This window comes from Dermacentor albipictus, chromosome 1 (genome assembly GCF_038994185.2).
Source record: "Dermacentor albipictus isolate Rhodes 1998 colony chromosome 1, USDA_Dalb.pri_finalv2, whole genome shotgun sequence".
Taxonomy (NCBI): Eukaryota; Metazoa; Arthropoda; class Arachnida; order Ixodida; family Ixodidae; genus Dermacentor; species Dermacentor albipictus.
In genome coordinates this window covers 509818831-509842435 of record NC_091821.1, presented here as the reverse complement: position 1 = coordinate 509842435, position 23605 = coordinate 509818831, and the positions used below count along the sequence as shown (strand labels likewise).

The window sequence follows — 23605 nt, the reverse complement described above, 5'->3', positions numbered from 1 at the left end:
AGCCTGGTCGTCGATCCGCCGCTTTTTAAGCCAGCCGTGCTGTCCTGCTGCCCTCTTGTAGTAGAGAAGACGCCAAGGGAACCACGTAGGTGTCCGATAAGCGATACCAGGCCAGGGCGATGTAGCTCCGCAATCTTGTAGGCATCACACCGTTGTTCCACGTGCGGCAAATGCAGCGACGAAAGCGATCAGCTGCAAAGCAGATTATATTGCCACGACAAACTTGGTGACATTCAAGTTGCGCGCCCTTTCCATTGGGCACTGTGCACGCCGTACAGTGGTGTTGTTCAGCAACAACAGGCAGCGATCTTCGTGGCACGGGCAGCCAGTTGGACCCGGCTCGCATGCGCCACGCGCACGAGGTGTCACGTGAGGAGAAGAGGAAGACGGTTCGAGCCCAGTTTGAGAACGCGACTGCCACGAATTTTCTTCACCACCGCATTGTTGTTGGGCGCGCCTTTTCTGTCGATGTGGTGGATTTATTCTACTCTATCCCTCACAAGGCCCTGTTTACTGCCGTCCGAGAGTGTACAGAAGAAAAAAACGAACCTATTTCCTTTCAGAACAATGCGGGAATTTCCATTGCTAATTTTTTAACCCTTTTAGAGTTTTACTTGCAATCGACTTTTAAAACATTTGGCCAGCAGTTCTTCCTGCAGAAAGCCGGCATTTGTATATGATCCTGTGTGGCGCCAGTATTGTGTAATATTTTTCTCTCACAAATGGATCAAGTTTTACATCAGGTTTTACCGGCTAGGCACGTTTTAAAAGTTTTTAGATACGTGGATGATTTTTTGATATTTTTTAGTAAGGACGGAAGTTTGAACTTCGAAGAGAATGTGCATGATATTTTATCCATATTCCGACATGGGAACGGCTTGCAATTCATCATTGAAGTGCCTGAGGGGAACCACCTACAGTTTCTAGATGTTAATATTGAGTTTTATGCGGATCGCCTTTGCTGGGCATATGACCCTCGTGCAAAAAAAGGGCTTCTGCCATACGACTCCGCCCATTCGAAATTAATAAAACGGGGGATAGCTTCACTTTGCCTGCAATCCGCCCACGGAAAATCGTGCCCTCACAAGATGCAGCTTAGCTTCCAGACCCAATTGACCAGGCTGTCTTCAGCTGGATTCCCTGACTCGATTGTGATGGCAGTCGCTGAAAGCCTGCTACAAAAAATGAAGAGTGCGGCTGTGAGAGCTGGGGAAGATCCCCGTCGAGATGAGGTGGTGAGGCCTGTGGTGGTGCCCTATGTACACAAGATGGCCCACAATTTAAAGAAGGTTACTAGCAGGCATGGGGTGCCGCTTGTGTCTTCAGCCCCCCGAAAGCTAGGAAGCCTTTGTTCTCGCATCGAAAAAATACGAGACGATAAAAATGGATGCGGCACCAAGCATGCGCGACCGTTCATGAAGTGCAACTAAGGCGTTGTGTACGTTTTGCGGGCGCTCCTACATAGGGCAAACGGGGCGCTCCGTTAACGACCGAATTAGGGAACATGAACGAAATGTAGAGCAAGATAAAGAAGGGCCAAACATTCCCAAGCACATTAAGTCCTGCCCAACACGCTCTTGTTAGCCGTGTTTTGGAGGGGCCCGAATTCTGGCAAAAAGTAAAGATCAAAAAGCTCGGGAAGTGATTGAAGCTTTCTTTATCGGAAAGAAAGGAAGCATGTGCGTCAGCGACCCGTCAATATCTTTATATATGGCTGAAAAGAGATATTTAACCAGTGCGCTTCCATATCAATCTTCATGTGATTGTGTCCTTGCGTCTAAGACGGGTATATAAGTGTGTGGTGTGCCTCCGAATAAAAGCAGTTGTGAGTGGCGCTCTGTCCCGTCTCCTTCCTTGTGTCGTGTGTGTTTTCGCGCCTCGTAGCCAAGATGCACCGCAGTGGCTTTTACTTGTGGGCACAAGTACGCCTTTAATAAATATCCTTGTTTTACTAGCATCGTTACATTTCTGGTGTAGGTGCTGGGTATGAGTCGAAGCCCCACGAACGAAAGTCATCGTAGCCCCGACAACCCGCGAGTCCATCCCGTGGAACTGACACCTGTACACCAGCGGACCAGCCGCCGTCTTCGAGGTGACTCGCCCGAATTCGGCCCTCTTCTCTTCTTGCCAAGAGAAACTCCCACAACGGACGGCGCCACAATGACTACCCAGGTAACACCGGCACAGCTAGTCGTAAGCCAACCTCGCAAGCCGCCAACATTCCATGGTGACTCGTTCGAAGACGTGGAAGACTGGTTGGAACTGTTCGAGAGAGTGGCGAGCTTTAATGAATGGAATGAGAGACAGAAGCTCCGTAACGTATATTTCGCTTTGGAAGACTTCGCAATAACGTGGTATGAAAACCACGAACCCTCTTTGACCTCTTGGGAGGAATTTCGACGACAACTGCTAGCAACGTACGCCAGCACGGATCGTAAAGAAAAGGCGGAAATCGCACTTCAAGCCAGGAACCAGCTCACAAACGAGAACGTGGCGATGTACTACATCGAGGACATGTCCCGCCTGTTCAAGCGTGCTGATCCCACCATGAGTGAAGACAAGAAGCTGCGCCTTCTCATGCGTGGAGTAAAGCAGGAACTCTTCGCAGTTCTCGTCCGCAACCCACCACGCACAGTCGCCGAGTTCAGATGCGAAGCAACGACCATCGAAAAGACGCTGGAACAGCGGGCTCGGCAATACAACCGTGAGGCAAGCTGCGCACCTGTCCATGTCTTCCCTGGAGGCCGGCCAAACGACCTGGAAGCCCTGCGGGAGCTTTTCCGGTCAGTGATCAGGGAAGAGCTCAACAAGTTGCAGATACCTCAGGCTCAAGCTGCACTATCTATCGTCGACGTTGTCCGGGACGAACTCAGAAACGTCATACGGGATCCAGAGCGTGAGCCACAGCTGACGCGGCGCACCCCAGCGTACGCCGACGTACTCAGGCAATCCGCGGTACACAGTAGTGGAGCAGTTGCAACGAGCGTTCCCTACCCGCCTACAGTACGCAGTGCACCTCGCCTATTGGAACCACCGGCTGTCTATCAGCCTTTAGCATGTAGTGCACCTCGTTTTGTGGAACAAAGGCCCCGGAAAAACGACGTCTGGCGTGACCACGAGCGCAGGCCTCTGTGTTTCCACTGCGGAGAAGCGGGTCACCTGTATAGGTTCTGCCCGTACCGTCAAGTTGGGTTAAGGGGTTTTCCCTTAAGCGCACCATGCCCCCGAAACGGTGAACGACCAGAGGAGATCGACGAATACTTGTCGACACGCCAAAGCCCCGTTACTCCTCACCAACATCAACCACGTTCACCATCGCCCATGCGCTACCGATCGCCTAGCCCACACGCGTCTCCAAGATTGCCTAGGCGTCGTTCACCAAGCCAAGATTCATCAAGATTGTCACCAAGATTGTCTACAGCTTTTGAGAGAGATTTACCTAGGAAATACCGCTTGCGTTGAATGGGAAGGGATGACGAGCGAGGTGAAAGTTGACATCAACAAGGGACTGAGTCAGGGGTGCCCTTTATCCCCACTGCTGTTTATAACGTACATGGTGAGCGTGGAGAGGGCGCTAGAAGTAATATCAGATTTATTCTCTCATACAAACAAGCGGGTGCAGTAGTAGAGCAGCAGCTTCCAAGTTTATTTTATGCGGACGACATTGTGTTGCTAGCTAACAAGCAAAGTGAGTTGCCACGTCTGGCTAATATCTGTGGACAGGAAGGCAACAATATTAGGCTTGAAATTTAGTGTTAGAAATGTTGTTTGCCTTAAATCAGGGGTACAATCAGGACTCGACGGGAACCAAAGGTCAGTGGGACGCCTCACATTGGGCACTTGCGGGAAGACTACAAATGAAGCTGTGCAGGGTGATATGGGCTGGAGTGGTCTGGAAGTGAGGGAACCTCGCAGTAAAATTGATTATGAAGGGCAGCTGAGGAATATGGAAGAAAGTAAATGGACTGGGAGAGTGTTGAGGTATGTGTACAAGAAAAACATTGATTCACAGTGGAGGAAAAGAACTGGGAAGCTTACCAGCAATTATGCGGCTTGTAGGTTCGGCAACACAGCAACAAAGAACGTCACGCGGAAAGTCAGAGAGGGTGAGGGATGATTTGGGGAAGAAAAGTAGGAAAACGACAAAAAACGGAGACGTACAAAAGCATAGTTCACAATAGGGGTCAGAGAATTCGGTTGTGGGAGTTCATAGGGTTCTTTTTTCTTGTTTTCTTTCTTAATTTAGGATGAACATAAGGCCGTATAATAGCAAGAGCTTGTTGGCGCAAGTCACTGTCCCGTTCCAAATGGGACGCTCATAACATCTATCCATCGCGGCCCACGCAAGAGGCCATGCTTCTATCAGAAACCTCGCCTTCGTGCATAGCGTTCGCCGCAAGCGTTTCCTGGTAAACATTGCGGTTACATAAGCTGCAGTTGCCGGGAAGCGTGAGAAACAGTCATGGATGTTTGAATGCTATCGTTGCACTCTTAGAGGCGAACCTTAAGCGCCCGCCAAATATTTTGTTATGCATCTGGCGAAAAAAACATTTTTAAATATTCCGCTCTTTGAACGATTTTCTGAATATATATTAAGTCAACACGGCAAGCTGGGCGAGTAGGTGATTGTTCATGTTCCTAGGGGTGGGCAGCGTCCGGGTTGCGCTGCCCATCCCTAGGAACATGCTTCATTTGAACATGTGATCCCATAGGGTCTGTACCTTGAAAAAACGTCTTATAATTACCATGCCTTTAGTGGCTTCTTTCAGAGTTTTGTAGAAGTGCAAATAATCATGTTAAATGATCACCCTAATTTTATGCCCGCCCTTCTCACTTCCTTTTTCCTAGATTCTTTTATTGCGAGAACAATTATAGGGAATGGACACTCGAGGCGCATTTTTGCCGTCGCTGTAATGTTCTGCATAAAGTCGAAGGCCGATAGCAGCGTCGCCGCAGGCTGTATGTGCGCGTAAATATGAGCCCACAATGGCGGCTCAATCTAACCAGTGTATGGGAAGAAAGTCGGGAGGAAAGGCGGCTGTTGCGCACGGCGAAGCCTCGTCTCGAAAGCGATCTGCTACAGTTCGCGCCGACGGCTCAGGGCTGCTTGTGTTGTGCTGAAGCCAGCAAAAAATTCACTTCGCTTCCTCGCGAGAGCGTTTCGATACTGCGTGTCATCGACTGTGATGACTGTTCATGTTAACCTTCACGCGCGTGACACGACGTTTGTAAATACACTTAGTAAGAGACTGCTTACACGTTTATCAGAGGATAAAACTATTATCCCTACTGTGTATAGATATCTACTAATTTGCTATCCCAACAGATGCTTCCCTTGTCGGGAGCAACTGCGGCTTTTCTGCTACCTCACATGGTGTTGTATACCAAATTTGTCTTTTCTCTACCTTGTGTCTTGTGTACAACTCTTCAAGTGCGCCGATACAAAGGTTCATTGGGTTTTCGTAGGCACTACAATAAATTTTTCATTGTTTCATTATTATTTTCACTAAAGTGCAAGCGATGACCAAGTCATGGAGCTTCACGTCTTTTTTACACTTTTCATTCGCTTTAAGTCTAAAGCCATCAAGGCCTTAAATGGCACGGTTTGTTATGAATAATATTGGTAATCACTTCAGTTTCAAATCCCTAAAAATGTAATGCTAATTAAGAAGGGCTGTTAAGGTGGTTTCCAGAGGTAGTGCTACCACCTGCAAAAATAAAGCATCATAGAAAAAAACACGTCAGCAAGGGCTTTCACCAAAAGCCCTTATTATTGATATTATCTCAAATAACTCAATCCGGGTATTTGTTGTGAAAAGTGTGGCACTATAACATTGAAAACAATGTATGCCAGATAACATTTATTCAACTAACGCCTTAAAAATTCTAAAATCAAGTGTGTGACATACCTGTCTGCTTCTGTGGTTTTGTTCTATAAACATATGACAAAATATTTGAATATTCAGAAAAAAGATACGTTTTCTGATTTTATTGAAACAGCTTCTGAGCATTTGTATGCCGCTACAGGCGCTGGCTGTTTGATATCTTTTATCATAGGAATAGTGTAAACTGTCCGTAGCACATCAGATCAATGTCGCGTGCATAATAAACGCAAACAATGTCAGTGCGCACATACGCACCGATATAAAGGCTACAATACAGTTCCACTCGCGATTATACAAGGACGGGAAACTACTAAATGAAGACTCCGCCATTTTCTTGATAAACATTTTACACGTAGCGTAAAGTCACAAGCCAGTGTTCTTACCATGGTGGTGCCTATAGGTGGCCAGGTTCTTCTTGTAGTGCTTGTAGAGCTCCGAATAGGCGCGGTAGTAGGCAGCCAAGAACAGCATCGCCATCGTGCCCACCGCGTACTCCACGTTCCGTATTGCCACGAGGTTATTGCCTGCGTGTAGAGGGCAGCTCTGTTTATCGCCCTAGCAGTTATGTGCCACACCTGCGGCGTTGGGGTCACCGTGAGTTGCCGCATAACGTCCAAGGATAATAACAATCCTCGTAAAAGCGCACGAGGGTGCGTCGCCTGTCGCTGCTCGAACTGGCAATAGAGGGAAGCGTTCTTCTCCGGGTGACCCGCGCAGCCCCGGTCTCGAAAGCCATCCGGGTCCGCTGTGTTTCAGCGCCTTAGTTTGCGTCGATGCGAGACGCAGCACGAAGGTCGCTGCTCTCGCTGTGCTTCGCTCCGGTGTTTTGACAGCGAGTCCGCGGTCGTCGAGCAAGGTGTATTCATGTTTATTTGTGCGCATGTGACACCATGCATATTAATTTCGTTCGTATGCCATATTTACAAGTTTACACGTCCGATAAGACTGCTATACTTACTTCGTATGCTTAGCAGTCTACTAATCTGCTATCGCAATCGATGCCTTTCGGGCAGAACTGCAACTTTCTATATCGCCATCGCACCGCAGTCCGCGCCAAATGTGAGCCTAATGTACTTTATTAACCCAAAAAATCATGTCCACACATGCAGCTCATTCCTGGCTTGACGTGTACAAATAAAGGAAGTTTACAGAAGTGACGTATATCATTTGGCAGGTATTTGGCAGGTAAAAAGAAAAACTGTCAAACGCACCATTATTTACAAGAAGGAACAAAAACAGAATGACAAGCGTTAACTAAAAATCGAATTTTCAATGACTCGTCCGATTTTCATAATATATCTTAGATCATAGAAACGCATTTTTCAAGTAGGCCCGCATAAGAAAGCTTCATTGAGAAACAGTTCCCGTCACTTGTCTCACGCTGTTCATCCCTTCTCCTTGTGGGTACGCCGAGAGGCAAGTGTTTCCAAAATGCAGAGGAACTCTAATCACTAAGTTTGAACACAAACCAATCGGGCAATCGTCGCACCAGCTGCTTTTCAGAGTTATATACGTCGCCTCTTCTGTAATATTAGCATTCCGAAACCGCAAGCCGCTAGCGCACACGAAATCAGGAAACGAGGTGAGTGCGTTGAGATGTTGTAGAAAATTGTTGCCGAAAAACTTAATGATATCTTATTTCTGGGAATAAGATGAAGGAAGAATGGGAGAGAAAAAATTCTTTAATAAAACCCAGGCAATGCTTCCGGTGTACATGCTACTCTGTGTAGCGAAAGAAAACAGAGACATGAAAGAGGAGGGAGTGGCAAAGAGAAAGAAAGTGTAAGGCAGGTGAGACAAAGGTGACGATGTAAAAAGGCTGTGCATTAAGCCAATATCTCGGCACAACGGAGAAAAAACATTGAAACTTGAGGTTTCTTTGAAGAAGAGTTTAAAAATAGTACATATTGTAACTCTTGGGAAGCAAAGTTTCGTTCTACTCGACAAATAACAAGTAATGTAGTCTCAGTTCGACATTACACGATTTAAAACCTGGCACGGTTATCAAAATAAGGATTCATGGCAAGTCCATGATGGCAGATGTAACAATTAGCGAATGCAGCAGTCAAATGAAGCCAGTATTGGTGCGTTTCATGCTGACCAAAAAAGTGGTGAATCCGTGATCTTCCCCGGCGTCGACTGAATGGAGTGATATCGATGAAGCGGCAGACCCCGCGCGTGGTTTCGTCCCGCACATGCATTTCTTTACCGTTGCTAATACTCCAAATATTGTGACGCATATCCGTCCGCCCTTTTTTAAGCATAGATCTGCGCGGAGCGTTATGTCGGTTTGTTTGTTTGTTTTATTTTTGTGCAGTGTTAAGAAATGTACTAACATACGAGAGCATGACCATCAATAGTGGCCATGGTATCATGTACACAACGTACGCACGGAAACAATAGACTACACGAAGTAGCACAAAAATATGATGAGCGTTAGTAAAACGAAACGAATGTTCCATAGAAGACGTGACCTATCCACCAAGATCATCAAACCCTCTTAAAGCGGTCCCATATTTTTCTTGACGTCTGCCGGACTAGACCAAAACAAAGAGCAAAACGAGAATAACGTGAAAGCCCTAGCCAACGCTTTCACAAGTGGACTTGTCTTCTTCAAGACGACATATGCTTTCCTCGGCCCGGTATATATAGGTACGGTTCTTCTAGAGGGAAGAGGGGGATGGGGCAACGCCTCCTAAAAATGTAAGGCCTGCGCGCTGCCAGATGTCACGTGAGCAACGTCGCATTCGTTAGGCGCGCGCGAGAGAGCGAACCAAGGAAACACCGAAGTCGGCGCAGCAGTGCCCGCGCTGGACCAGCAGCAACCAGCCCGACGCTGCATGTATCGTTCTGGCTGGGTTTTGTGTTTCTGTTCTGGGTGTGCGTTCCTGCACATGATCAACGCGCATGGTGGTGCGTAAGCCGTGAATTGCGGCTATCAGCGTGCCATACAAGTGCTGCGTCCCGAAATGCCGGTGAAACTACGACGAAGACTCGAAAATTCGTCTTCTAATTTCCGAAGGACGACGACGGCCAGCGAAACAAGTGACTGCGTGCCATACCACGCAAGGACTACCAAGTTACAGGTTCTTCAGGGTATGGAATGCTTTAATTAGCTTGTTGTCTACCTTCATGCGTGCTTTCACTGTGCGCAAAGTTCATTGTCACTGCGAAAACATTAAGAGTTAGGCCTCCAATCCCTTGCATCGCTGAGAGGAACGAGGCGTTTGAGGTCCTATTACAATGCTTCCTACGGCTGGCCGACGAAGGTTGTCACATTCATATTTCTCACAGAGGTGACGTAAAGCAGGAAGAGTTGGTTTTTAATAGTTTTATGTCACATCTTTGCCAGATTGTTTGAAAATAATAATCAAATATGAAGGATGTCTTGCAAAGAAGAGGTCTCTAAATAGGCCAGCTCTCGCCGTTGAGTGCATTCAAGAGCTCTCGACGTTTCCTGCTCTCTGCTCTCGTTCTTCTGCAGTTGGGAATAAATAGCACTGCGGCTCGAGCTGTTATTATTCAGTCGGACATTCGGCCGTAGACGGTGCCCTCTCCGATCTATCCTGCCAAGCAAGTACGCTGTCAATTTGACGTAATAAAAAGGCTGACCAATAAATACTATGTTATGCGCGATTGCGGGCACGAACCAGCTAGTGATACCAGTGGTTCTTATTGGCCCAACTGTTTCTGCTATCGGCAAGAAAAGTGAATTGGGCATGGAAGCGGATTCAATGCTTCATTTCTTGAAACCAGGCGCATGACCATTGATTTATGCTGTTGGTGACATTACGCTTCGTTGGCGATGCTTTCAGCTCTCGTCGTTTGATCAACTCGATGTTAAGTTGACAAGCCGTAACATTTAGATTCGCTTTCGTAATTCATTTGCTTAATCTGTCTCTTGTACGTTCTTCCATGCTCTTCAACGGCTATGATTTTCGCGGAATGATCTTGCCAAGCTTAACGACAATAATTGTGAAATAGAAGCATGCCTTTTCGATCTTTTTAGCACACGCTAACTGAGGAGCACATGTGTTTCCTGTGAAAAGTGTTCGTTCAGTTTGTGCTTGCATCTCGAAAGAATCTAATCTGTCAGTATTAGAAAAACTACCTTGAGATACTATGACATCGTTTTGAGACACAGCTCCCTGTGTTTGTTTTTGCAGGTCTGTGCGCTGCACTTCCATGAGAGCTTTATTATAATGAAATGTTTCTATCATGACCAAAGGACTGGAAAAGTTATCGAGACCGCTTTGCCGGTACCGCAACTGGACCATAGTGCTGTGCAATAAATATTCAAAAACTGCCCATCATACTTGTCCACACCGCAGTGTTCCAAGACAAGAGAGGAGCCACGAGATCGACTGCTGCGACTTGAGTCCTCCCAACTTGCAAAGACATTGGCGGATTCATTGTCGTCATATAGGACGGAAGTTGGCAGGTATCCGTTCCAGACATTAACATAGCTGAAGGCATGTCTGCTGGGATCCTCGTTGCAAGTGGTCCGAACTGCCTATTTCGTCGAGCATAATGTTCCTGTTGCAAACCGGAGACACCATGCCAAGCATTGGAGCTTCTGTTGTGATCAGTGACAGTATGGACATAAGTGTATGCCACCAAAAGGCCAAACTTACCAAAGTAAATTACTATACGTTCCCCAACAAAGTTCAGGATATGAGGTGCATCATGGACATTTTAGAGAACTTGTCTAATTCAGAAACACAATCTATTATTCCTGAGGATGTGGTAAAAGCTGTCGACACCCTGCTCCAGGTTTTAAAACAACGGTTACCAGTGGAAACTCGAAGTGTCCTTAAAGCACTGAAAGAACAGCTAGAAATAGTCTCAATGAAAATGCCCTGTAACGGGGGTGTTCGCCTAGTAGCACTAGTTCTAGGTTTGTAGCGGTAAGCTTTTGAAACTACATGGCCGAGAATAGTAAGCGTTTCCAGAAGAGGGTTCTAGCGCCGAAAAAGACAACACACAGCAAGCGAGACGGGACAGGCGCAGGATGCGCCTGTCCCGTGCGCCTGTCCCGTCTGGCTTACTTTTTGTTGTCTTTTTCGGCGCTACAACCCTCTTCTGTAAACATGCACCAACTAGCCCGCCAGCAAGTATTGCTCAGTAATAGTAAACGTGCGAGCGCCGAAGTGGCATTTCTTCAAATTTAGTTGCAGTCCTGCAGTGGAGAGGCACGCAAGGACTTGCTCGAGGCGGCTGAGGTACGACGCAATGTCTGAAAAAAACCATGTCACCTAAATAACAGAGGCACGTTTCCCACTTCAGCCCTCAAAGAATGGTTTCCATCATTCACTCGAAAGTGGCAGGCGCACTGCAGAGGCCTAACAGCATTACAGTAAATACATAAAGCTCATCAGGTGTTATAAAGGTTGTCTTTTGGCGATCGGCCTCTGCCATCGGCACTTGCCAGTACCCGGAGCGCCGATCCAGCGACAAAAATATTTCCGCTCCCCGCAGACTGTCCCAGGCATCGTCGATGCGCAACAGAGGATCTTTGCGCGTACTTCGGTTGAGGCGGCGATAGTCGACGCCGAACAGAACAGAATGTGCCCCCAAGTGACACCGGCCGGCATGTTCTTGGTCAGTGTTTCTAGTGGTTCGGAATTTGACATTGAGAGTCTGAATGCGGAGAGTGGTTTACTTGCGCCAATTGCAGCTCACAGCTTCGATTCCTTAACGGATGACATCGCGAAAATGATTGCACCTGACCTCCCCTCTGCACAGGACACGGACTTGCGTCTCCCGCTTGAATCGTACAATGGCATCTTTGACTTCGCCGAAAGGCCTTTAGCCCAAACATCTATTATTCACCACCGTATAAACACTGGAGACACGAATCCTATTCGTCGACGTCCGTATCGTGTATCGCATCCTCAACGTCGAGTCATCCGATCAGAAGTGGACAAAATGCACCGCAAGGGGGTCGACGAGCCATGAGCCAGTCCTTGGGCTTCGCCTCCATGCCATACCACGTGACACCGTGACGTCACGACAGAGGAGAAACGGGGCTCCAACTCGAGCCGTCGCTCGCGGCGTCGCGGCGGTATATAAGCAGCTGCGCTTGTTTCTAGGTGGCTTTGGCTCAACTCTTGCAAGATGGGCTGGGTGGGAATCGAACCAGGGTCTCCGGAGTGTGAGACGGAGACGCTACCACAGAGCCACGAGTACGATTCTTCAAAGCGGTACAAAAGCGCCTCTAGTGAATGCGGTGTTGCCTTAGAAACGAGCTGTTTCTAAGGCTCAGGCGTGCGTCGCTTGCTCAGGCGCACATTTCGTTGCCGCGCCAAACGCTGCGTTGCTCGACGCTCACCGCGTCCAATGCGGGGCGCGTAGTCGCTGCGCCGTAGCCCATTGTCTTACACCCCTTGGCGGGTCGACGGGAACGCTGTCGCGTTCCACTCTTGAAGGCGAAGCAGAGTAACGCATGAGTTGTTTCTTCGTCTAGCCGAACCAAATATAGCCAAGCAACAGCAGTTCACCAGGCTAAACAGTGGCTCAACAACTAAAATAAAGGCTAGTATGCTTCGCATCCTGGGCTTAACCTTAGCTAAGCCACAGCCATTTTTTTGTTACCCTGACGACGTTATTGTTTCTTCTCCCACGTTCGGCAGGCACCTCACTCGACTCGCTGCCATTGTTGCCGTCTTCCGAAAAGCCGGCCTCTAAATGAACTCCACGACGTGTCAGTTCGGGCACTGTCAGATTACCGTGTTTGGACACATCGTTGACGCATCCGGTGTCCAACCAGATCCGGAAAAAGTTCGCGGCGTACGCCATTTCCCTGTTCCACATTCTGCTCTGACGTGCGCTGCTTCGTCGGCTTGTGTTCTCATTTCTGCCGTTTCGTCAAAAACTTCACCGACGTTGCTCGGCCTTTGAGAGATTTTCTGAAGAAGAACACGCCATTCTCATCGGGCCTGAAGCAGGCTCACGCGTTCGCCGCTCTCATCGGGTTTCTGACCACCCCTTCCCTACTTGCCCACTTTGATCCATCTGCACCGGCCGAAGTCCACACTGACGCAAGCGCCCATGGAATCGGTGCTGTTCTCGCCCAACATCAGAATGGTACCGATTGTGTGATGGCTTACGACAGCCGCCTGCTGCCACCTGCCGATAGAAATTACTCCATCACCGAGCTGGAGTGTTCGACTCTAGTTTGGGCTGTCGCCGAGTTCCGGCCATATTTGTACGGCCCACATTTTCGGTCGTTACAGTCGATCGCGCACTCTCCTGGCTGTCTTCCCTCCGGAACCCGACAGGACGGCATGGTCGCTGGGCTTTGCGGCTCCAGGAATTTTCGTTTAGTGCCCATTACAAGTCTGGACGTCTGCGCAAGGACGCTGACTGCATCTCTCGTCACTCAGTCGATCCCGCTGATCCTACTGCGCATGATCCGGTGACCTACGTGATGGCTTTTACAGACATGACCGACATGCGCGCTGAACAACAACGCGACGAATCTTTACGGTCCATCATCGCCGGAATGCAATCTGGCAGCACTGACGCCACGTGCCACATGTTCGTCCTTCACGACGGCATTCTCTACCGCCGCAATATCAAACCTGACGGCTCTGAGTTCCTCCTTGTCCTTCCTCGTCATTTGCGATGCGTCGCTCTCGAACAACTTCGCGATGCACCGACGGCGGGACACCATGGCGTTTTGAGTACATACGACCGCGTACGACGCCGGTTCTTCTGACCGGGTCTCTACCGCTGTGTGCGTCCTTATGTCGCAACTTGCGAATTGTGTCCGCGCCGGAAGAAACCTCGTTTGCCACCGGTCAGACGACACCATCCAATTGAAGTTCGCTATAAACGGTTCTTTCGCGTAGGCCCTGACCTGCTTGGCCCTTTTCCGACGACGACTAGAGGGAATAAGTGGATCGCCGTCGCTACTGATTACGCGACACGCTAAGCGATAACAAAGACGTTACGGACTAGTGGCGCAATAGACGTCACCAATTTTCTTCTCCACGACGCCATTCTCCACCACGGTGCACCTCTACAGTGACTTAAAGACCGTGGCCGCTCGTTCTTGTCTCGAGTTGTCGACGACCTCCTCCGCTCCTGTGCCACTGAGCACATGCAGTCCACCACCTAGCACCCACAAACGAACGGTCTTACGGAGCGTCTCAGCCGAACAATCACAGAGATGCTGTCGATATATGTCTCCAACGATCACCGCGACTGGGGCGCCACGCTGGCCTACGTCACGTTCGCGTATAACTCGTCCCGACATGGCACCACAGGATATTCACCCTTTTATCTTTTGTATGGTCGCAACCCCACATTGCCGTTTGACACCATTTTCCCTTCTTTGCCACGTATTGCAACTGAGTATCAAAATCAAATCAAAATCAAAATCATGTTTATTTTTCCAAAGAACTTTGGAAGGAGGCCCGAACAAAAAGTGGAAGCTAGTCCACTTGACGGGGGTTCGGGCCCCCTTTTACAAGGCACAGCGAAGGTGACAAGTCGACAGATACACAATAGAATCAATTATACATAACAAGATAATAACTAGTTTACAATAGCACAGGCGTACAAATGAGAAGAAAACAATCTTATCAACATATAACTGAATTTTACATTTTCTTATAAAGTTGTTATTCGACATGTACAAAAAAGTTGCGGAGCCTTGTTCTATTACTATTTTTTATCGTTAATGTCTGTTTGTGTAGATAATTTATTAGCAGGAAGAGAGCAGCGAAGCATTTGCTCCCCATAGGATGTTCTCGAAAATGGTATTTTCCAGGGTTCCGTGCTACGAGTGTCATGTATCGGCGTTCGAATTGTCAGGTCTGCAAGGGAAGCTAATAAATTTCCAGGATTGTTGATGCTTTGTTTATATCTTATCGCCAGATGACACGAGTAAAGATTGTGAGTAGAAACTAAATTAAAATGATGGAAAAGTGGTTCATGAAGTTTTCGATCGGGCACGTCAAGTCGCCCAATCTCGTTTATTAGCCTCGCAGCATATACAAAAAGAGCGTTATGACCAGTGCCATCGCGATATAAAGTTCGCGCCAGGTGCTCGGGTGCTTCTTTGGTCACCATGTCGTGGGGTTGGCCTCTCCTACAAGCTTCCTTCTGTCTACAGAGGGCCTTATGAAGTCTACGTCAAGTTAACGACGTAAAAAACGAGATTCCGCCGCTACAGGTTGATGCATCCTCAAGTGCGACGCCTGTCAACGTCGTGCACGTTTCGCGGCCGAAGCCATACTTCCCTGTTCTTCGACTTCTTCGCGCATGAGCTGGGTCATTGCCTTTCGGGGGGGGAGGGGGGGGGGACAGCGCTGGACAACTTGGTCGGTCTCGGTATTAGAGAGCTTTAGTTTAGGGGACGCAAGCGGCTTGCGTACGCAAGAACTAGGGGCGACGGTACTGCGCATGCGCAGACGCTGAGGTAGGGGTCTGCGGATGCGCAGTACCGTCGCCCCTAGTTCTTGCGTGCGCCAACCGCTTGCGTACCCTAAACTAAAGCTATCTATTATATAGTGGTGGAGGTACGTCAAGACCCCCTCTCGCGTTCCCGTCCTTGCTGGAGCTACGTTCCGGTCGCCACCTGCACCCGGCTACCCCTACAACGATGGACACTTCCAACCCCGTCCCTTCCGGCACCTCTAACGCTACCACACAGACGACCCCGCCTGCGGCGCCCTCTTGGACTGTGACAAGCCCTGAGTGCGATCCCCTGTCTTTGCGGGACTCCTTGGTGATGATGTGGACAAATTGGATCGACCACTAGGCCCGCGTGAGTTCTTGCAACAAGTGGAACGACACCCAGAAATTGAGGCACGTCGCATTCTGCTTGACAAGTGTCGCAATGACGTGGTATTTAAACCACGAATCCGACATCGCGAATTGGTCCACGTTTACCTCCAAGCTTCGGCAAATCTTCGCTTCCTCGTCTGGCCGTCCAGAAGTCGCCAAACAGAAGCTGGGCACGCGCCTCCGACTTCCACAGGAGTCTTACGCCTCATACATAGAGGATGCCTTCGCTCTGTGCAGCCGTGCGAACCCTAGCATGACGGAAGCCGAACGCGTTCGACACGTATTAACAGGCATTGGGTTTGTCGCATTCAACGCCATAATCGTGCAAAATCCGGCTTCTGTCCAAGACATCACTTCCACATGTCAGCGCCTAGACGAGCTGCAGTCTATTCGTCTTCAACATGACAGCAGCGATCCTCAAGTTCCCCATTCTCCAGATTTGCGTGCTCTTATCCGCACCATCATCCGCGAAGAGCTTCAAATACAAGACCTAAGGCGTCCACCTGCTGCCTGCGCCCCAACCTCCACCTTCGACTTCGGCGAGGTCGTAAAGCAAGAGTTGACAGCGATGACTACACCCACGATGCATCTTGCTCCGGTAGCGCGCCCCACACCTACCAACGCGGATGTTGCTTCGCTTTCCACCCCTACCGTGACCTCCGTGCCTATTGACGTTTCCTATGACCATTTGGCTTCCATGGGAACCAGAGCACTTGCTGCGCCATCCTACTCTCAGTGGCGTCCACCTCGTTCGGTTTGTTTTTACTGTTGTACACGCGGCCATATATCTCGCTTCTGCCGCCGTCGCCAGCAGGATGAAAGACAAGGCTATGCTGAGCACGAAAGAGACCGCACTCGCCGTCCAGACGCCTACTAGCCCAGATCGTACTCGTTCCTGCAACAGCGTTCTCCGTCTCCTCCAGCTGCTCCCAATCTGCCTCATAGTTGCCGTTCGGCTAGACGTCGTTCTCCTTCGCCTTACTGGTGCTCTACATCACCGCTTCGCCCCACTTGCCATCTTGTCGACCAGCACTCGGAAAACTAACTGTAGCAGTCTTTGGAGGGGAAACTGCTTCTTATCGGTCTTCAAAAATTCATCCTGTTCGCCCGGCCAATATACTTTCTGTGACTGTCGAAGGTGTTCCCGCGTCAGCTCTCATCGATACCGGTGCCGCCATTTCTGTTCTTCATAGTGACCTGTGTTGCCAGCTCCGGAAAGCGAAAACGCCTTATCTTGGAGCTATTTTGCGTGGGGCTAATAATGCATTCATTCACCCCGACGGACAGTGTACTGCTCGTGCTCCCATCGACGGCATACGCCATCATATTGAGTTTCTCATCCTTCCAACATGTATCCATGAACTTATACTGGGTTGGGACTTCCTACATTCTGCTTCAGCCGTCATTTCATGTAAGGGGGAAGTTGTCCATTTCACGGATACAGCGCTTGCACCTGTTACGGCCTCTTCACTTTCATGCGTGAACTTGGCCATCGCTGCAGACTACGTCCTGCGTCCTGGTCACGAAGACGTCGTAGCCGTAACAACCAGTCAGATCACCGACGGAGACGCGCTAGTCGCCCCTTCTTCTCGCTGTACTTCTCGCGGAATTCTCATTGCCACCTGTCTCGTTCGCTTTTCACGTGGCCGCGCCCTTCTGTCTGCTTGCAACACGACCCCAGATCCAGTGATGCTGCCCAAAGGGATGACTGGGGCAACCCTCGCTGACACTCATCCTATCTCTATAGTTACGCTTTGTCCTTCCTCATCGCCAGCACCAACCTTAGGTTTGGATTCTTCTTTCCCTCCTCCAGCCGTTCTTGGTTCTGAACTAACAGCCGCGCAGACCGAAGCCTTACTGGTGGCCTTGGCAAAGCACAAAGCCTGTTTCGATAGCTGTTCCCATGTGTTGAGTCAAACTTCTGGGGCTACACACCGCATCGAAACAGATGGTTCCGCTATAATACGACGACGCCCCTATCGTCTATCGCCGTCCGAAGTCAAGATCATTGAACAACAGGTTGCTGACATGCTTGCGCGGAAGATAATACTACCTTCATCTAGCCCATGGGCTTCTCCCGTGGTTCTGGTAAAGAAAAAAAGATGGCTCCGTTGGCTTTTGCGTCGATTATCGAGCGTTCAATGAGATCACACGCAAGGACGTATATCCAATACGTCGAATTGACGACGCTTTGGATACACACAAGGGGCAGAGTATTTCTCCAGCATTGATCTTCGCTCAGGATATTGGCAAATTCCGATGAACGAGACTCACACAGAAAAGACCGCATTCACTACACCAGACGGACTTTATGAATTTAACGTGATGCCTTTTGGCCTTTGTAACGCGCTTGCCACATTTGAGCGCATGAGAGACAACGTACTTCGTGGTCTAAAATGGGAGACTTGCCTCTGCTATCTGAAAGATATTGTCACCTTTTCGTCTGACTTCAGCCAACATCTTCATCGATTAGACGAAGTTCTCAAATGCCTTGCAAATTCTGGTCTCCAGATCAATACAAAAAATGCAAATTAGCAAGCAAGAGCATAAAAGTATTGGGCCACGTCGTCTCAAAAGATGGCATCCAGCCAAACCCCGAAAAGATTCGTGCTGTTCTTCAGTTTCCTCGCCCCCAGCAACCGAAAGATCTACGCAGTTTCCTCGGCTTGGTGTCATATTTTCGTCGATTTATACGCAACTTCGCTGCAATAGCAGCTCCTCTACACAAGCTACTGGTTACGGGTGCCTCTTTCACATGGACTAGCCACTGCGACTCGGCTTTTCAAGCTCATAAGCGACATCTTACTTCCGGACCAGTGCTTCGCCACTTCGGTAATCGAGCCCCCACCATACTCCATACTTACGCAAGCGCATAAGTTATTGGCGCAGTACTTCTGCAACATAATACAGCCTCTAAAGAGCAAGTCGTAGCATATGCCAGCCGAACAGTTTCTCCAGCTGAGCGGAACTGCACCATTACAAAGCAAGAGTGCCTGGCTATCGTTTGGTCAATTCATAAATTTCGCCCATACCTTTACGCCGCCACTTCACCATCGTCACCGACCATCATGCTCTGTGTTGGCTGCCATCAATGAAAAACAGGTCAGGACGCCTAGCACTATGGATACTCCAATTGCAGGTATATGAATTCACCATAACGTAGAACTCTGGAAAAAGTCATCATAATGCAGGCGCATTGTCTCGCTGCCCACTCTCGCTCTCTCCCGGTAATGCGCCATCGTCTTCGGCACCACGTCGTTCCGATGCTGCGCCTGCCTCACACCAGCTCTCGATAACGCCCCTGGACCAAGTTACTCTTTCATGACGGTCTGATTTTGTGTCGCTTCATTAGGCCGACTCCTACTGTCGAGCTCTCATGGATCGCCTTAGTTCGTTCGCCGAATCACCCAACAGCCGCTTGGGACACCAACTTCGACAATTATGCCTTCAAGATGGCGTGCTACATCGCCACGGTTTCCACCCAACAGGTCACTGGTGAATCCCAGTTCTGCCTCGCTGTCTTCGCCTGCGGGTATTAGAGGCACTTCACGACGATGTATCGGCAGGCCACTTAAGCTTCCACAAGACTTACGATCGCATCAAGACCCGCTGCTTCTGGCCTGGCCTATCCACAACGGTGGCCAAATACATTGCCTCTTGTGCGTCATGTCAGCTCCGCAAACGCTCGACATCCCCTCCTGCCGGTTTATTACAACCTCTCCCTTGCCCGGAGGCACCTTTTGAATTTGTTGGTATTGATTTGTATGGTCCCTTGCCATTGACACCCTCCGGTCACCGTTGGATTGTGACCTCGGTTGACCATTTAACAAGATATGCCGAGAGTGCCCCTCCGTGATCCGGTACCGCCTCTGAGGTCGCCGACTTTTTCTTGTACTCCATCGTCTTGCGCCACGGGGCTCCTCGCGTTCTTCTCCGTGACCGTGGCAAGGCGTTCATTTCCCAAGTTCTCGAGGAAGTTCTTCGGGCCGCTAATACCGTCCACAAATCTACTTCTACCTATCATCCGCAAACTAACGGCCTTACTGAGCGCTTCCACCGTACGCTGTCTGACATGATTTCCATGTACATCCGTCCTGACCACACTGACTGGGATAAAATTCTTCCTTTTGTGACATTCGCATATAATACTGCTATTCAACGGACTACCAGCTACAGCCCTCTCTTTCTTGTATATGGACGATCTCCTTCCACCATATTCGACAGAGAACTATTTTTAGCACCTTCTTCGCCTAACGCGTCGCTTACAGAAGATTTTGCTGCCCGAGTTGCACATTGCCGTCAAATCGCCCGGGAAAGCACAGAAGCTACCCAAGCTGAGTGCAAGTGTCACTGCGGCAACAAACGCCGTGACGTATGTTTTCACCCTGGAGACCAAGTCCTGCTTTGGACTCCACTCCGCACTCCAGGCCTCTGTGAGAAGTTCCTTCAACGCTACATTGGCCCAAACACCGTTGTGCAGCAAACATCTGCAGTGAACTATCTCGTCCACCCAGTACACTCCGTCACTGACTGGCACCGCCGGGATGCCGAAATTGTTCATGTCTTGCGGATGAAGCCCTTCACTGCCCGTTTAGATAACCTCTAATCTGCGGCCAGGCTGGCCGCTTCCATGACGGAGGGAAGTTAGTGTAAGCACTATTAACATACTTCGTCGTTTTCATTTGTACATAGCCATCATCATCTTCCCTGTTCTTGGACTTCTTCGCGCATGAGCTGGGGCGTTGCCTTTTTGGGGGAGAAAACAGCGCTGGACAACTTGGTCGGTCTCGGTATAAGAATATATATACTGTAAATACAGTCCTTCTGTACTTCCAACATCCCCGTATCTTCAAACTTCCAACATCCCCGTATCCTTCAAACTTCCGTCCTATTTCACTCACTTGTACAGCAGGAAAAATTTTTGAACATTTAATATTAAAACACATCGTAACTTTTGTTGAAAGTCATTCTCTAATTAACCCTAACCAACATGGATTTAGGAGTGGTTTGTCTACAACAACTCAATTAATAGAAACTATTCATGACCTAGCATTAACAATCGATAAGCGAGGGCAGGTAGACATAATTTTTCTAGACCTATCAAAAGCTTTTGATCGGGTATCGCATCAAAAACTAATGCATAAGCTGCAAGGAATTCTGGGACACGGTATTCTTACAAAGTGGTTAAAAGCATATTTGTCAGGTCGTCAACAATTCGTTCATTTCGAAGGGCAATCCTCAGACTACGTTGAAGTTTTATCCGGTGTGCCTCAGGGCACAGTTTTAGCTCCCATTCTCTTCCTTCTTTTTATTAACGACATCGCAAACGGCATTGACGCAACGGTACGCATGTTCGCAGATGACTGCATTATTTATAAACCAATACATACCAAGGATGATCAAGTTGTTCTGAATGACGCACTTAAAAATATAGCAAAATGGTGTCAAGACTGGCAGATGACGCTAAATGCAGAAAAAACTGTCTGCATGACAGTAACGAGAAAGAAAGAACCACTAACCTTTCCATACGAAATTCAACAAAGAGAATTACACAGGGTAGAAGAATATAAGCATTTAGGTATAGTTATCTCTTCCGATCTAAAATGGAACAAACACGTGTCATACGTGGCAGCAAAATCACTCTCAGCGCTTTTTTCCCTCAAACGGTCCCTCAGATACGCTTCACCCAACACCAAACTACTCGCGTACACGTCACTCATTCGCTCCGTTATAGAATACGGTGCCATATGCTGGTTTCCATACACTAAATGTGCCATAGCGAAGTTAGAGAACGTACAAAGAAAAGCAGTAAGATTCATTTATAATAAATACCGTCGTCATGATTCCCCAACCGAACTTCTACGCTTAGCCGGACTCCCAACAATTAGCGATCGTGCTAGATATCTCCGACTAAAATTCCTGTTTATTCTCCAGAGCAATGCCCTAAAAATAGACAAAAATAAGTTTTTAGTACACGCTAACGCTAGAATTTCAAGAACGAAACACAATAAACAATTATCTGAGTATAGGTTTCACAATGACATCTTCAGATATTCATACTTCCCACAAGCTATTAGAGAATGGAATATGTTACCACAAGAAGTTGTCGATTGTGCCACCCTCGATTCTTTTTTGTCTAAGCTGTCTAGTCATATCTTTGTTGCTACATGATGAAATGTGCTTTTTACATTATGTTCTATTGTCACCATGAATGTGCATTGTCTATATCACTGTACGTGTGTATGTATAAGCTTATTTCTAAACCAAAGCCAAGGCCTCTTGCAAACGATTATTGTTGAACCCTGTGTGAATGATGTATTTTCCCTTTTATGAATGTACCCTTTCCTGCCAAAGCCTTCGTTAAGGCTAGCAGTATGTACCAAATAAATAAATAAATAAATAAAAATAAAAGTAACAATATTTTCGAAAGGAAACAAGTTCCGAATTCTAGGACCGTTAACGTAAAACTATTCCGATATGTTTTTTATTCCAATGTCCTGACGTCAAATTTGTGTAAGCGCCGACGCAAGCACCGGCCGGTTACCCGCAGGGTTGTCTGAAAAGACCAATTAAATGCTCTCCTCGTTTATAGGAGGTCACTTTTGCTTGCTTTAAGAACGAATAACATTACCTACACTAAGCGGCTTGTCTTATCTAATTGGCTGAAAAGAGGCGAGGAGCACGCTCAAGTGGAGAGGGATTCGATGGGGCCGAGCCAGTGCACTGAAAATCGACAACTCGATGAAGAGGGTAGTACCGGCGTCTGCGATTGGGCCACTTTCCCTTACTAGCTTGCGGTGGCTCGTCGAAAATAGCGGCGGCATGCAAAGGAAGGTTAAGATTGCAGCTAAGACGGATCCTCGTCAAAAGGAAGCCATGAACAGAAATAGTTAGGTAAACTGTAGACAAATTGAGAAACGCAAAGTAGAACGACCCAAAATTACGTCACTAAAATTATAATACTGTGTTCACGAGATATTTTTACAATTATTTCTGCATATTTTTGTGCTTTCTTTCAAGTCAGTGCGTTCAAAAAAATAACATGAACCTGTTAGCTCCATTATGGCGATTCTGGTGCTTGATACTTTGCCCACGTAGCCCAGACTCTGAGAGTCCGTAAATGTGTTATCAGAGGCCATAACAGGCTTTACTCTAGCAGAATAGCCTAATAATGTGCGCATCACAAATAAGCATCTTTGTTGAGGAGATGGTGCTGCCTGCTGTAGATTAGTACCCAGCCGTAGGAATTCCTGCAAACAACAACTGCTGTTGCTGGTTTCCCGTCCTCATGTAGCACCCAGCCAGCCAGATCAATTATTGCTATATGACTAAAATATGTCAGGTTAATACGGCTGCTGCTTCTTCACTCGACGGCCAGTCCCACGTGTTCCGCAGGTGCCTTGAAGGCATGATCGCTTTCAACAATGAAGGGGAGAAGATTATGCTTAAAACAATTTGTTTTAATGGTACAGAGCAACTGGCTTAAATGTGACCATTTGAGGTAACTCTTTTGTGAAGAATAATGGCGCGGTAAACAAGAAACGAGAAAGAAACACAACAAAATTCAATTATTTTGTTTGCTTGAGGTACCTATTCTAAGATTTATTCCAATGCTCGAAGTCAGTTCTGAAGCTGCAATTTAGAAATTTGCTGTGGCAGTATAAGGCACGTATAACCTTCAAATCTGTATCAAAATTTTCTGTCAGGGCACATTTCTCCTAACTTTGGTCGCGATGAAGTTTCACGTCGTTGGCAAAATACAAACATTATATTCCTCTGGCAAGCTTCTCAAAACAAAACAGTTAACACTACATCGACACTTGACTACGCCGCCGTTGCCCAGAACAAGTGAAGCATTGAATTCTTTTAAAACTCGCTTTATTTTTGCGAAGTTTTCTGTCAACACACTGGAATGTTCTATATGT

At 48.0% G+C, this 23605-nt stretch overlaps 1 protein-coding gene across 3 annotated transcripts in view; it reads right to left on the bottom strand.

The window, feature by feature from the left end:
• LOC135913374 (chitinase-3-like protein 2) overlaps window positions 1-23605 on the bottom strand; it is a 303766-nt gene that overhangs the window by 233666 nt on the left and 46495 nt on the right. For all 3 annotated transcript variants that reach the window (XM_065445972.2, XM_070532609.1, XM_070532610.1), the window contains exon 3: window positions 6269-6409. In XM_065445972.2, coding sequence (XP_065302044.1) covers window positions 6269-6409 — 141 coding nt within the window. The remainder of the gene's footprint in view (window positions 1-6268; window positions 6410-23605) is intronic.